We start from the raw sequence: 15,286 nt of genomic DNA, 5'->3' as shown, positions 1-15,286 counted from the left end.
CATGGCACCAAGGAGTCTTCATCAGCTGGTGCTCAGGACACATGTATTGTGCACACACAAGCTCTCATGACATCACAGGCCTGCCCTTCTCAGCCTAGCTCTCCTGCCCCTGTGCTTGGCATCCCCGCCCCTGTGTCTGCAGTGCAGAGGCCCTCCAGCTGCTCCCCTCCCTCACTGCAGCTGGAGAGACCTGGAGCCTCGGGGGTCTGCCTGTGTTACCTTTCCTCCCATATCGGAGGAGGCTCCTATAGGAGCCTTATCCCAGTGGGTACTGGGACCATACAGTCAGGCCCTCCTCCCTCCTGCTCAGTGAGAAGCTGGTCAGCCTGGCAGGTTCAGTTGGGCAGGAGGCCCCATGGCAGCAGCAAGGACAGGGCACTGCCCTCACTTGGGAGATACTTGGACTGGACAGAGACACCGGCCTCCGGCAGAGTCAGTTCTCAGCAAAGCACAGAGCAGCCCACAGTGCTTCTGATTCACCTTGTCCCCTTCCTTCTGCCAGCCTGCTTTTTGTCACCCCAGAGACATCGTGTAGCACTAAGAGGAAGGCATGAGATGTCGGAAGGATGGGCCACTGCCTGGGCTGGGCGGGGAGGGCCGGGGCTCCAGAGGAATTGAGACCAGGGCTCTAAGCCCACGCTGGCCCTCACTAGCAGGTGGTTTTGGGAAGATGCCCAAGCCCCATGGCCTCAGTTCTTCATCTGGGAGGCAAGCGGGTGTGAGGAGCCCCATGTGTTGGGTTGCAGGATGGGCCTGAGGGACAGTACAGAGCTCGCAGGGCCTGGCGGCTGTTGGCACTGTGATGAAAGGACAGGAATCTCGCACACTGCTGCCCCCAGACACTCCTCCACTCTCCACTGTGGGATGGGGTTGGCTGCTTTGTGGTCCAGGCATGTCAGAGAATAGGACCCTCAATAGGATGTGGAATAGCTAATCAGCCAAACAGGATGTTTCATAAATAAAACTAAGAAACTTTTCTACTTAGACCATAGTGGACCATAGTGTTTGTCACTCAGTCATGTCTGACTCTTTGCAATTCCGTGGTCTGTAGCCTGCCAGTCTCCTCTGTCCATGGAATTCTCCAGGCAAGAATACTGGAGTGGGTTGCCATGCCCTTCTCTAGGCAATCTTCCTGACCCAGGAATCGAACCTGGGTCTCCCACAATGCAAACAGATTCTTCATCATTTTAGCTACCTGTTAAGCCCCATTTCCAGTTAGAGGACCTGTTAAATTTGGGTGTGGAGGAGTGTACCACCAGGACTCAAGCTGCTATAGGAAATAGAAGCAAGAACCAGTCTTTGCCTCTGCCTCAGCTGGTCTTCCAACCAAACCATTACTTTCCTTCATTGCAGCCCCAACAAAGGTCGATTCATTGATTATGATGGCCAAGTACAATCAAGATAATTTAAAGCTAATTAACACCTTATGATCCGAATCCCCTGGACCAGGAAAAAGAGGGTGATTTCTTGGGCACCACTTCAAGGGAGTGTGACCAAGTTCTGCAGAATTCCTAGCAGATAGAGAAGGCAATGGCACCCCACTCCAGTATTCTTGCCTGGAAAATCCCATGGATGGAGGAGCCTGGCAGGCTGCAGTCCATGGGGTCGCTAAGAGTCGGATACGACTGAGCGACTTCACTTTCACTTTTCACTTTCACCCATTGGAGAAGGAAATGGCAACCCACTCCAGTGTTCTTGCCTGGAGAATCCCAGGGACAGGGGAGCCTGGTGGGCTGCCGTCTATGGGGTCGCACAGAGTTAGACACGACTGAGGCAACTTAGCAGCAGTAGTAGCAGCGTGGGGTATGAAAACACCTCATTTGCCCCTGTGATCAACAGCAATGCGACAAGAGCCAGGGCCCCTCCCTTCCTGCCCAAGAAAGAGATCTCTCTGGACTTTATCCAAGATGCAAAAGGACACCTCACAGCAATGATCCATTTGAGAATTTCCCGTCACCCCCCAGACACATTGTCTGCAAGTCTGAGAGCTGCCACCACCCAGCCTCATCACAATCACCTCCCACAGAAGGAACCCAGCTTTCCCAAGCTCCAAACCACCCTGGCTCAGGCACCGACACCCCAACACTCCTCCTGTAACCCCACCACCCTGCCCTGGGTTGCATTGTTCATTGCAACTAGGGGATGTCTTTCCACCTTCCTCATGTGACTGCAGCTCCTAGACCGTCACTCTAGTGTGGGGGTGTCCTGCTTCTCCTAGTGTCCCCACTGCTAACACAGCATTTCACAGAGCAGAGGCTCCATAAAAGTCTTTGGAATACATGAGCCAGTGAGCAGGGGGCTCAATTAATTATCTGCTACTTCCTAAAATAACCCAGGCAAATCCAAATAAACAGAGATAATTTAGTTTTAGAAAATGACACACAAGAAGGACAGAACCATGAATTCACTACAATTACTTTTATCATCTAATTCTTCCCGCATCAATATTACGGCTAAGTAAGCTCACTTTTCCACAACAGTTCCAATTCCAATTCCATTGCATCCTGTTCAGGACCACAAAACACAATGGAAGAGTCTTCAGTCTCTTTTACAAAACAGTGAAGCTCTTGTTCTTGAACTGGGTAAGTACACGCACACTGTGATCAACATCATTCACTAAGTTAAGACACTGAAGTCTATTTAGCCTTCTACGAAAATAATCAAAGTTTGAAAGTTCTCTAAAGAAAACAGATGAATCCCCATGTCATCATAGAGAACAGGAACCCAAGGATGCTATACACCAGTTTCCCCAACTGGCCTGGGCCAGCACTTCTGAGAAGGCTGATCTCTCCCTCTTCAATCACAGAGGGAAGGATCACCTGGATGCTGCTCTGGCTCAGGCCGCCTCGTCCTCCTCCCTTGCAGCCTCTGTAGACAGGGGTGGGAAGGCCCTCGAAGCCCTTTGACCCTGAGCAGAAATGCCATGACTTCCCACTTGCTGGTCTCTGCATAGGCCTGGGGAACCCACAGGAACTCAGAGCGGGCAGGGTGGCTGTCAGGCACCTGCCGGTACGCCAGGTACCCCTCCTGCACCCACGTGTGGGTAAGCAGCTCCCTGGGCTCCCCAAAGTTGCAGTGCTCACTCTCGACACACACCCCCATCCTGCTGAGTGCTCCCCAGATCTTCTCCTCAGGGGCATGGTCTGCATTCCACATGATGAGGCTGAGGACCAGCACCAGGAGGCCGGCCCTGGGCAGGCCCTGCCCACTGTTCAGCATCACATCATAGGTGAGGCCCATGGTGGGGACCATGATGTAGATGTGCTCCCTGGGTTCCACCTTCTTCACCTCCATACCACAGACCAGCTGCAGGCACTGTGAGGCTTGGCTGAAGACTACCGGAAAGTGCTCCTGGTTATCCCTGAGGGCCTTTTTTAGCATTTCCACCTGGGAGGTCAGCTCCTTGGCGGGATACTTGAGCAGCAGGAACTTAACCAGGTTAGCCACCATCTCATTCAGAGCTACCAGGGGCAAGGGCAGAGACTGGTGGGGGTGGGGGCAGATGCAGTCTCCCCTGCCTCAGGCCCCAAGAGCTGAGCCTCCACTGGGCCCTGGGCCTGGGTCCTAAGTTCTTCCTCGGGCTTGCTCAGCTCACTCATCTCGACCATGAGTGCGATGCCTGGGATCAAACCACAGCCTGAGGCAGGAGTGAGGTGGGGGTGGGGGGGGGCCAGATGGGGACATATGGGGACCACGGGCCTGGATGGTGGAGAGGGGCTGTGAACAGCCTCAGCTGAAAACCACACCCTGGATGGCCACAGGCCACTTACACATCTCCTCTTGAAAGGTGCTCTCAGACTTCACAGGGGCAGGCCTCCGGGGCATCCAGTCCCCTGGCTACCTGAAGAAGGAAGTGAGGTGTCTCCCCAGGGTTCAGTCAGCACAGTCCAAGATTTCTACTCAGGGCACCCTCCTCACCTTGACTCCTGGTACTGCCTGGACCACCTCTGCTCTCTGACCTCAGGACATGGCCCTCAGACCTCTGCTTTCGCCTCCTGGTTCCTGGAGCTCCTGTGAGAGAAAGAGAGGAGGCAGCTAGGGGTATCCTGTGGCACAGCCCTGAGCCTTCTCTGACGGTACGAGCAGTGGACTCTGTGAGGTCCCCTCAGTTTTGTGTGGTGGGAGGTCCCCTCAGGGCTCCCTTGCAGTGCTCACCTTTCCCCTGGTACAACCTGGTCCCTACCCCCTGGGGACCTGCAAGGAAACTCAGAACAAGACCCTAGCCTGAACAAAAACTGCTGAGGGGCCCCACATGAGGCCGCACCTGCCCAGGGAATCCCACAGGTCCTAGGCTGGGGAGATGCTTGGTCCTCAACTCCTCCTCATGTCCTGCCTGGCCTCCCAGCACTGACCACAGGGGCGGGGGTCTGCTTATTCCTCCATCGGGGTTGGTGTGTCCAGCCTCTGTTAACCTGAAGCCATCCACACTCCACCCGAAAAACCTCACCTCACAAGGTCCCTAGGCCAGATGTCAAGAAACTGCTCACCCTGCTCACCCTGCTCTGGGCCCTCCAAGACCCTCCTGCAAGGGCCAAGATCCCTCCCTGTTGGGGTCTAACTGCCTCGGTCCCTCCTCGCATGGAGCCTGTACTCCAGGCAAGACATGCAAGTGTCCTGTCTGCAATCTGGAGGCTCTGCTGCTTTCACCTGTCTCTCTGACAGGGATGTCAGGCAATGCAGCACGAGGTCGTCCTGCCTGGGGACTACCAGGGTCCCCTCTGGTCTGAGATCTGACTACCCTCAGTCCTCACTCAGGGTGTTCACCTTGACTTCCGGTGGACCTAGGCTCTGTCCTCTCCCCACCAGGAAAGGTGGGAAGAGGTCCCTGCTCCTCACACCAGGTCCCCACTCTCACAGACCTGGATCTCAGGAAGACAGGACAGACCTAGTGTGCTCTTCTCACCCCTAGGGCTCCCAGGGCCGATGACAGGGGCTGAGATCTGTGGGGTTCTATCAGTCTTACCTTGGGGTCCCTAGAGTCTTCACTTGGGGTCCCTTCAGCCGTCCCTCAAGAACCACAACTTGTCTCTGTGTAGGACTTTGGATTCTCTCCTCTCCCCACTCATGCCCCATCCCTTATGTCAGGACCCCAGTTTCTCTGAGACCTGGATGTCAGGAAGTCAGCCCCCTATACCAGGTCCCCAGTCTCTCTGACACCCGGATGTCAGGAAATGCAGCATGGTTCATCTGCCTTATGTCCTCCCAGAGCCCACTCTGCTCTGGGGTTCAGCGTCCCCTGAGTCCTCCCTCAGTGTCCTCACCTTGACCCTCAAAAGAACTAAGATCTTCCCACCTGCCCATCTGAGGCCCTGCCCCTTCTAACAGTTGCCTAATGTCTCTGAGACGCAGATGTGGAAGTCAGAACAGGCTGCCAAGTGCTCATCCCACCACCAGGGTGGTCCAGGGCTGACAGCAGGGGCAGGGATCAGTGGGGTTACCTTTTATCATCCCTCAGGGACCGCATCTTGAGCCCTGGCAGATCTGGGTATGCCCTTTGTGTTGACCAGAGGCGGGACCCTCACATCAAGGCTCAGGGAGCACAGAGGGTGGATGAGCACATGTTGCATTTCCTGACATCCAGGTCTCAGAGAAACTGGGGACCTGGGAAAGGGGGCGTGGCCTCAGGTGAGCAGAGGGAAGAAGCCCGGCTCCTCCAGAGTTTCAAGTTGAGGACCCTGAGGGAGGACTGAGCGGGCTCTGGACCCCAATCAGAGGAGACCTCAGAGAAGCCTGTAGCTGCCGCTGGTCCTTGGCAGCCCTGGGGTAGGATGAGCCCAACGTGCGGGGTTTCACTTCCTCATATCTGGATCTCAGACTGGAGACCTGGTAGGGGGCCTGACGTCCGGATCTCAGACTGGGGACCTTGCATATGGGGCCGGGCCTTAGGTGGTCCGATTCCAAGGTCCGGTGGGGTGTCAGGTTGAGGACCCTGAGGAGGAACTAGAGGACCCTGAACTCCAGAGGACACCTCAGAGAAGCTCATCTCTGCCGTCAGTCCAGGGCAACTCTGGGGGTAGGATGAGCGCAGCTGGCATGGTCTGACTTCCTGACATCCGGGTCTTGGAGAGACTGGGGCCCTGGTATAAGGGGCGGGGCTTCAGCTGGGGAGAGGCGAGAATCCCAGGTCCTGGCTGGAGGCAGGTGAGGTGCCTGAAGGAGGACTGAGGGGACCCTGCATGAGGACCCACGGAACCCCACAGATCCCCGCCCCTGTAGTCGGCCCTGGGAGCACATTCTGTCTGTCTGCCTTTCTCACATGCTGGTCTCAGAGAGACTGGGGATCTTGTGAAAGCGGTGGGGTCTCAAAATGGCGGACGGGACAATCTCCGGTCCTGCCTGAGGGCCAGGCTGCATGCGAGGATGGACTGAGGCGGAAAGACCCCGACAGGGAGGCAGGGATCCTAGCCCTTGTGGGGACTCTTGGAGGGCCTAGAGTGGGGTGAGCAGTTTCTTGACTTCTGGCTTAGGGACCTCGGGAGGTGAGGTTTTTTTTTGGGTGGAGGGCAGAGGCTTCAGGTCGGCAGAGGCTGAACCCCCCAAACCCGAGGGAGGACTAAGCAGACTCCCGCCCCTGTGGTCAGTGCTGGGAGGCCAGGCAGGACGTGAGGAGGAGCTGAGGACCGAGCATCTCCCCAGCCTAGGACCCACAGGAAGCCCTGGGCAGGTTCGGCAGCATGTGGAGCCCCTCAGCGCTTTCTGTTGAGGCTGGGATCTTGTTCTGAATTTCCATGCAGGTCCCCAGAGGGGAGGGACCAGGTCGTGCCAGGGGCAAGGTGAGCACTACAAGGGAGCCCTGAGGGGACCTCCCGCCACACAACTGGGGAGACCTCACAGAGTCCACCCCTCGTACTGTCACAGAAGGCTCAGGGCAGTGCCACAGGATACCCCCGAGCTGCTCCCTCCCTTTTTCTCACAGGAGCTGCAGGAACCAGGAGGCGAAGGCAGAGGGCTGCGGCTCGTGTCCTGAGGTCAGAGAGGGCAGAGGAGGTCCAGGCAGTACTGGGGGTCAAGGTGAGGAGGGTACCCTGAGTGTGCACCAGGGGCTCCCCACCCCAGAACAGAAGGGACCACACAAGGGCCTAATCCCCCACCTTGTCAGCCTTGGAAATCTTGGACTGTGCTGACTGCACCCTGCGGAGCCACCTTACTTCCTCCTTCCGGTAGCCAGGGGACTGGCTGCCCCTGAGGCTTGCCCCTGTGAGGTCTGAGAGCACCCACCCCTCAAGAGGAGACCTGTAGGTTGCCTGTGTCAGTCCGCCCAGGGTGTGGTGCTCAGCTGAGGCCATTCACAGCCCCTCTCTCCCCAGCCTGGCCTGTGGTCCCCATCTGTCACCCTGGCTGACTTCTGTCTGTGGTTTGATCCCAGGCATTGCGCTCGTGGTCGAGATGAGTGAGCTGAGCAAGCCCAAGGAAGATTTTCAGGACCCTGGTGAGGCCCAGGGCCCAGTGAATGTACAGCTCTTGGGGGCTGAGGCAGGGGTGGCTGCATCCGCCTCGGCCTCCTCCCCCACAGTGTCCTCCTTAGGCACTGGGGAGTCTTTGCCCCAGGAAGCACTGAATGAGATGATAGCTAGCCTAATGAAGTTCCTGCTCCTCAAGTATCAAGCCAAGGAGCTGACCTCCCAGGCGGAAATGCTGAATAAGGTCCTCAGGGATAACCAGGAATACTTCCCGGTGGTCTTCAACCAAGCCTCGCAGTGCCTGCAGCTGGTCTTTGGCGTGGAAGTGAAGGAGGTGGACCCCAGGGAGCACATCTACATCATGGTCCCCATCCTGGGCCTCACCTGCAACGCAATGCTGAGCAGTGGGCAGAGCATCCCCAAGGCTGGCCTCCTGGTGCTGGTCCTCAACCTGATCATGCAGAATGGAGACCGTGCCCCTGAGGAGAAGGTCTGGGGAGCACTCAGCAGATTGGGTGTGTGTGTCGGGAGTGTGCACTGCATCTTTGGGGATCCCAGGGCGCTTCTGACCCACGTGTGGGTGCAGGAGGGGTACCTGGAGTACCGGCAGGTGCCTTACAGCCACCCCGCTCGCTATGAGTTCCTGTGGGGTCCCCGGGCTTATGCGGAGACCAGCAAGTGGGAAGTCATGGCATTTCTGCTCAGGGTCAAACAAAGGGCTTTGAGGACCTTCCCACTGCAGTCTGCAGAGGCTGCAAGGGAGGAGGATGAGGTGGCCTGAGCCAGAGCAGCATCCAGGTGATCCTTTGCTCTGAGATTGAAGAGGGAGAGGTCAGCCTTCTCAGAAGTGAGGGCCTGGGGCAGTTTGGGGAACCAGTGTATCAGCTTCTTTGCATTCCTGTTCTGTACAATGACGTGGAGATTCACCAGTTCTCCTTAGAAAATTTTCAAACTTTGATTGTTTTCATAGAAGGCTAAATAAACTTCAGTGTCTTAGCTTCGTGAATGATGCTGATCACAGTGCGTTTGTGCTTACCCAGTTCGTGAACAAGAGTTTTGCTGTTTTGTAAAAGAGATCGGAAACTCTTCCATTGTATTTTGTGGTCCTGAACAGGATGCAGTGGAATTGGAATTAGAACTGTTGTGGAAAAGTGAGCTTACTTAGCAGTAATATTGATGATGGAAGAGATGATAAAAGTAATTGTAGTGAATTCATGGTTCTGTCCTTCTTGGGTGTCATTTTCAAAAACTAAATAATCTCTTATTCATTTGGATTTGCCTGGGTTATTTAAGGAATTAGCAGATAATGAATTGAGCCCCCCGCTCACTGGCTTGTGTATTCCGAAGACCTTTATGGAGCCGCTGCTCCATGAAAGGCTGGATTAGCAGTGGGGACAGTAGGAGAAGCCGGACACCCCCCACACCGTGAGCGATGATCTAGGAGCCGTAGTCACACGAAGAAGGTGGAGAGAAGTCCCCTAGTCACACTAAACCAGGCAACACAGGGTGGGGCAGTCGGGCTCCTAGAGGAATGCTGGAATGTCAGTGTCTAAGCCAGGGCATTCTGGGGGCTTTGGGAAGCTGGGTTCCTTCTGTGGGAGGTGATCATGATGAGGCTGCATGGTGGCATCCCTCAGACTTGCAGGCAGTGTGTCTTAGGGGTGATGGGAAAGTCTGAAACAGATCATTGCTGTGAGGTATCCTTTTGCATCTTGGATAAAACACAGAGAGATCTCTTTCTCAGGCAGGAAAGAAGGGGTCCTGACTGTTGTTGCATTGGTGTTGACCACAGGGGCAAAGGACATGTTTTCTACCACTGCCCCACCATCTGCTCGGAATCCTGGAGAAGAGCAAATGTTGCTTTGAAGTATGGCCCAGCAGTCCCTGGGCTGGCCCTCTACTCTCTGTCCTGGGAAAGTGGATTACCAAGTATATTGAAATGACCATTTATTTGGTCATCTGGACTTTATTTTGGCCACTTGTGCACATGCTCTAGATTTCAGAGGGATGAAATGAGTGAAGAGAAGCTGCCAAGTGGAGAAATCCTGCTGGGTGACTGGATCCTGGGAACTTTGATTCCCAGCTGGGAAAGACACTGCTCCGCACCCCTCAAACACACGAATACACCCAGGTCGAATAATATAACCTCTAAGAGGAAAATGCACAGAGCAGCGATTTTGATGGTTTTTTTATTTATCTCAGACTCAGAGTCTGAGATCCAAATGACAAAAGAGATACGTACTAGCCAGAAAAGATGCAACATCCACCAGCGTCCCTGGCTTCAGGCAGGTTCAGAAGTGTGGAGGCAGCAGAGACTCAACAGGTTAAGGCTGTGCCTGGCATCAAATGACAGGAGCGAGTTCCGGGCCTACGGAGGCGGTGAGGTCACTGCAGTGCGGTGTGCGGGTGGGTGCAGGGAGCTGAAGGGGCAGCTCTCCCTGCTGAGTGCCAGAGAACTACGGGAACAGAAGATGTGATTCTGGCCACGTACGTGGCACCTGCCACATAGTCAGTGGACACTTGGAAATGGTTGAGAATTTCAAGACCCGTGTGAACTGCTCAGACTCTCTTCCCCAAAACAAAGGAGATTGTGTCATTATAAGTTCTAACCGCTGCTCTTTGTTGAGCATCTGCTGGGCAGTGTGGAATTGGAGAGCTGTCAGGCATTCAGTCGGGGAAGGCAATGGCACCCCACTCCAGTACTCTTGCCTGGAAAATCCCATGGATGGAGGAGCCTGGTAGGCTGCAGTCCATGGGGTCGCTACGAGTCGGACATGACTGAGCGACTTCACTTTCACTTTTCACTTTTCACTTTGGTGCATTGGAGAAGGAAATGGCAACCCACTCCAGTGTTCTTGCCTGGAGAATCCCAGGGACAGGGGAGCCTGGTGGGCTGCCATCTGTGGGGTCGCGCAGAGTCAGACATGACTGAAGCGACTTAGCAGCAGCAGCAGCAGCAGCAGCAGCAGCAGGTGTTCAGTCACTTCTTGTCTTCCTCTCTCCCTGCACACATGGGGACACGGCCCTTCCAAGGCCTCTTCACTTTGGAAGGGTCATGTGATGACCCGTGACCAGTGAATTTGGAAAAGAAGCATTTTTTTGGTCACGACCATTTGTTTTGAAGGGACACAGGTGCCTGGGAGTTAATCATCAAGTCAGGATAACACACAGACATAGACAACTCTGAGTGAGGCTTCTCTCCCGGAGACTAAAGTCCTGCACTTTTGAGCCTTGAGAGAGGCTGGCCCACAGGGAGCTGGCTGCAGGAATTCCACCCACCCCCACCCACAGCCTGCCACCACCCCCGGTGAGAGGCACTGAAAGCCCCTTCGGGGCTCTGCTCGGTCTCCATCAGGAGGACAGCAGCCAGCTGCCAAAGGTCCCTGTTGGGGTTGGGAGCATACTCCTCATGGGCCCCAGTCATGAGGCCTCCCACCCCCGCTGCCCACAGTGCCCCCTCTCCCTCAGAACCCGGCCTTGGGTTTTGTCCTGCCTGCCCCCCTCCCCCGCCTCCCGCACTGAAAACGGCTTAGGCCCTGGTCCTGATGACCTCATGTGTGTATCTTTATCTGAAAGTCCCAGGGCAGCATCCCCTTCCACGGTGCTTCATCTCGAGCCCACAGGACCTGACGCAGCTCCTGGGCGAGTCTCCTCATGGTGGGTCAGTAGTAATCATTGCCATGCATGTGCGGGGCACATCTATATAATCCTGAGGTGTATCAGACCACTCCCTGTGGAATCCCACGTGTTGGAGTAAACGCAGGGTCTTTGAATGTGACTGTTAGGTCATGGCTTTTGAGCCTGAGTAAGAGAGGCAGAGGGGTGTCTGGTCAGCCACCCGCGGAGCCAGCTAGGAGCCAGTCGGGCTGTTTGAGCAGAGGACAGGCTCTAGCAGATGGCAGGGATCGTACCCAGGACACTCTCCTAGGTGCCAGCGGCCACAGACTTCAATGAGGATTTGGAAAGGAACCAGGGAGGAGAGGAATCTGGCCTCCCAGGGGTGCAGGCTGCGCAGAGGGTCGGCTGCCCCAGAGAGGTGGAAGCAGCAAGCCCCTGGGGATGCCATCTGACTTGCCCAGGACTTGCTAGGAGAGGGAGGGGGGAGCAGATGCTGCTGCAGGTGAGCTGCCACCCCAGCCTCCATGAGGACATCCATGCTCTGGGGCCAAGGCAAGGACCACAGCCCCGGGTTTCACTCCAGGATGGATACGTGACAGCTCTCATAACAGGTACTCCTCATGCCCCTTATTGGATATGACTGTTAGGTGTGGTTGGGTTCTTGCTCTGGGTACATGAGAACCTCAGGCCTTTGGCTGCTAGGAGGCCCAAACTGCCCCCTGCCCCCACCAACTTATCTGGAGGTCAATTCCAGGATCCAGCATCTTCTGCAACAGCCTCTGGTGGTGGAAACACACCACCCTGTTCCCAAGCTGATCTTGCCCAGGGCATCAGCGATTGGACAGGCACCTCCCCTGGCTTAAGGAGTCTCAGTGAATGTTCTGCTCTTCTGAGAAGGCCCTGTGTTTCCTCATGGCTTCCCTGGAGGCTCAGTGTTAAAGAATCTGCCTGCAATGTGGGAGACACAAGTTTGATCCCTGGGTGGGAAGGTACTCTGGAGGAGGAAATGGCAGTCCACTCAAATATTCTTGCCTGGGAAACCCCACGGACAGAGGAGCCTGGGGGACTGCAGTCCATGGGGTTGCAAAGAGTCGGATATGGCTGTGTGACTGAGCACGCTCTCATGTATGCACAGCTAAAGGTTTGCTCTGGACTCTTTTATCTTTGGCAAGACACTGACCCATGCTGGAACTTGCCAGACTTCTTCTGTGGCAGATAACACTGGCAATCATCTTAAAGTGGATTTTGGGCAATACAGGGTTCCAGGTCTACCCCTGGCCTCCAGGTGGTGGCTCTTGCCATATCCAGGCAAAACATCTATGAGGTTGGATCAGGGTAGTGTTTGTGGGGCTTGAGAAAAAAGTGGATCCAGAGATGTTTCTGTGGTGGAAGAGGCCCAGTTAGTATATTATATGGGGTTGGAGGTTAAGGGAGAGGAAAAGCTGAAGATAATTTAGGAAGGGTTGTTTCACATTTACAGGTTCTGTGTGCTTGCGTTTGGTTTCCTTTCTATTTCCTTTTCAAACATACTCAGTGTCTTTTCCCCAAAGTTTCCTTGTCTTTTTTTTAGTTTTGAAACTGTCAATAGACTTTAATTTGAGCTTTTCCATTGTAACCCTTTCAGATTTGAACAATATTTGTGAAAATTGTGGACTTCTCATATGCCCTCACCCAATTTTCCCGATTACTAATATCTTACATTAATATGACACATTTATTACTGAGGAATTACTGAGGAAGTATTAATGAGGAAGTATTGATGCATTATTTATTATTAACTAAAGCCCATACAGGAAGAGCTCCCAATGGCCAATCTGAGAACAATTTGAAAATGAAAATATATAAGTTTGTATTCGAGTTTAACCCAAAGTGTAATATACATACCATGAGTCCATACTGAGAAAAATTAATGATTTCTTAATTACACAGACAAGGATAGGCAAATCTCCCACAGAGAAAAATTCCAGTTTATGCAGACACTCCCACTTCTAGAAAGTGGAGCATAACTCCCTACCCCTGAAGCATGGACCGTCCATCATGACTTTCTTCCAAACAGGACAGGATGGAAATGGGGCATAAAACACTCACTTTATCGCATAGACACCTGACAAGCACTACCTCAGCCAGATGATCAATGAGAGCATCATCAGTGATCAATTGTGCTAATAGAATATACACTTGATATGATGTGATGAGAATGGGATTTTTATCAGTAATATTCCTCCCGCAAACTCGTAATCCAAGACTGCTGCTGCTGCTGCTAAGTCGCTTCAGTCGTGTCTGACTCTGTGCGACCCCATAGATGGCAGCCCACCAGGCTCCTCTGTCCCTGGGATTCTCCAGGCAAGAACACTGGAGTGGGTTGCCATTTCCTTCTCCAATACATGAAAGTGAAAAGTTAAAGTGAAAGTGAAGTCACTCAGTCATGCCCAACTCTTAGTGACCCCATGGACTGCAGCCTACCAGGCTCCTCCGCCCATGGGATTTTCCAGGCAAGAATACTGGAGTGGGGTGCCATTGCCTTCTCCGTACTCCAAGACTAGGTATGGGTAAAATATCAGACAAATCCCAATCAAGGGACATTGTACAAAACATCTGAGTACTCCTCAAAACTGTCAATATCATCCAAAACAAAGAAATGTTAAAGCTATGGGGAAGCCAAGGAGACATTACAACTAAATGTTAGGCTGGTTTCCTGGCCAGGATCCTGGAGTGGGTAAAACCTATAGAAATCTGAGTAAAGTATGGGCTTTAGTTGATAATAAATAATGCATCAATACTTCCTCAGTAATAAATGTATCATATTAATGTAAGATATTAGTAAGCGGGGAAACTGGGTGAGGGCCACTCGTGTCTCCATTTCTCTGTTTGTCCTTTTTACTTTTTAAATTTATTTTTATTTATTATTTTTTTAATGTTTGGCCTTGCCGCTCAGCATGTGGGATCTTAGTTCCCCAACCAGGGAAGCATGGATTTGCCTCAGCATGGAGGAAAGGGAGGGACACAAACCCTGATGTAATGTAATGTAATGTCCATAGCCTCCTTCTGGGGCCTCAGGGCAATGAGGCCCTTGGTGTGAGGCCATCTAGCCTGTCTATTTTTGTTGCTGTTCTTCAGTTGCTAAGTCGTGTTTGACTCTTTCTGACCCTGTGGACTGCAGCCTTCAAGTCTTCTCTGTCCTTTGCAATGTCCTTTAGGCTGCTCACATTCATGCCCCTTGAGTCATGGTGCTATCTAAGCATCTCATTCTCTTCCACCCTCTTCTCCTTTTGTCTTCATTCTTTGCAAGCATCAGGTGCATGTACGTGTGCCTTGTGGTATGGAGAGCTCATTGGTTGGGGCTGAGGTGACTCAGCCATCCCTGAGTTTGTGTGATGAGCTGGGAGGTCTTGATGCAGGGAGACTGCAGCAGCCTAGTCACCTGTTTCTCCTTTTCCCTTTTGCTCCGTGTCATGACAAGACACCTGTGCTCTGAGAGCCAGAACACAGAGTTCCCTGGAGCACAAGACCTGAAATCTCGACCAGGAATAAGTTTGTGCTGGTGATGCCCAAAGTATATCTATGTGTCCATCATCTACTTCATATTAGATCTAAGAGTAGTATGTGTGAACAAAGTCGTACACACGTGGCTCTATTAGGGAAATGATAGCTCCTGTCATGAACACAACATTTGCTACTGATGAATGCTAATACATGTTTGTACAATGTGCACAGAGAAGAAGGACCTATTAACTGTATTTCTGCATGTGAAGAGAAGGACTGAGACAACAACTGCATCTTCTGCATTGCACACAGCTAAATAGTTGAAATTTATGTAAGCAAAAATTTTGAATATCAGAGCATCCATGCTGTAAAGAGAGTTGGCAAAATGGCATGAAAAGTAGGCATTCACAGGAAACAGTGATCAAGTGTGCTCTTGAGGGAAGAAAGGTAGCCCCAGCTAACATGTGCAGGTGTGTGTATATGGATGCAGGGGAACTGTGTGGGAACCCCATATACCACCATATTGAGAGTGAGCATCTACAGTGTCTGGTCTCCTTTATATATCTCTCTGCACGTTTCAGACTCTGTGAAATCCCACTTGGTTAGTTCAGAAGCACAAGGAAACATACAAACATTATGGGTCCTGTGTTTAGTACACACACATACTGCTGCTTCTATTAAATCTCTTTTATTGAATTATAACTGACACACAGTATTATTTTTTTTCAGGTACACTACTTAGTGATTCTGTGTTTTTATACATTCCTCCATGATCCCCATGACAA

At 52.8% G+C, this 15,286-nt stretch overlaps 1 protein-coding gene and 1 pseudogene across 1 annotated transcript; one reads left to right on the top strand and one right to left on the bottom strand.

The window, feature by feature from the left end:
* Nucleotides 1-2,836: 2,836 nt before the first annotated feature.
* LOC102399809 lies at nt 2,837-3,599 on the bottom strand (annotated as a pseudogene).
* Nucleotides 3,600-7,381: 3,782 nt separating this feature from the next.
* On the top strand, nt 7,382-8,401 carry LOC102399483 (melanoma-associated antigen 10-like). Its single transcript, XM_006043036.4, has one exon. It carries the CDS (start codon nt 7,387-7,389, stop codon nt 8,179-8,181), a length of 795 nt encoding a protein of 264 aa, XP_006043098.2. The 5' UTR covers nt 7,382-7,386; the 3' UTR covers nt 8,182-8,401.
* Nucleotides 8,402-15,286: the final 6,885 nt, after the last annotated feature.

Source organism: Bubalus bubalis, chromosome X, assembly GCF_019923935.1.
Source record: "Bubalus bubalis isolate 160015118507 breed Murrah chromosome X, NDDB_SH_1, whole genome shotgun sequence".
NCBI lineage: Eukaryota > Metazoa > Chordata > Mammalia > Artiodactyla > Bovidae > Bubalus > Bubalus bubalis.
The sequence above is the reverse complement of the archived record's forward strand: the minus strand, read 5'-3'. Positions and strand labels throughout refer to the sequence as shown.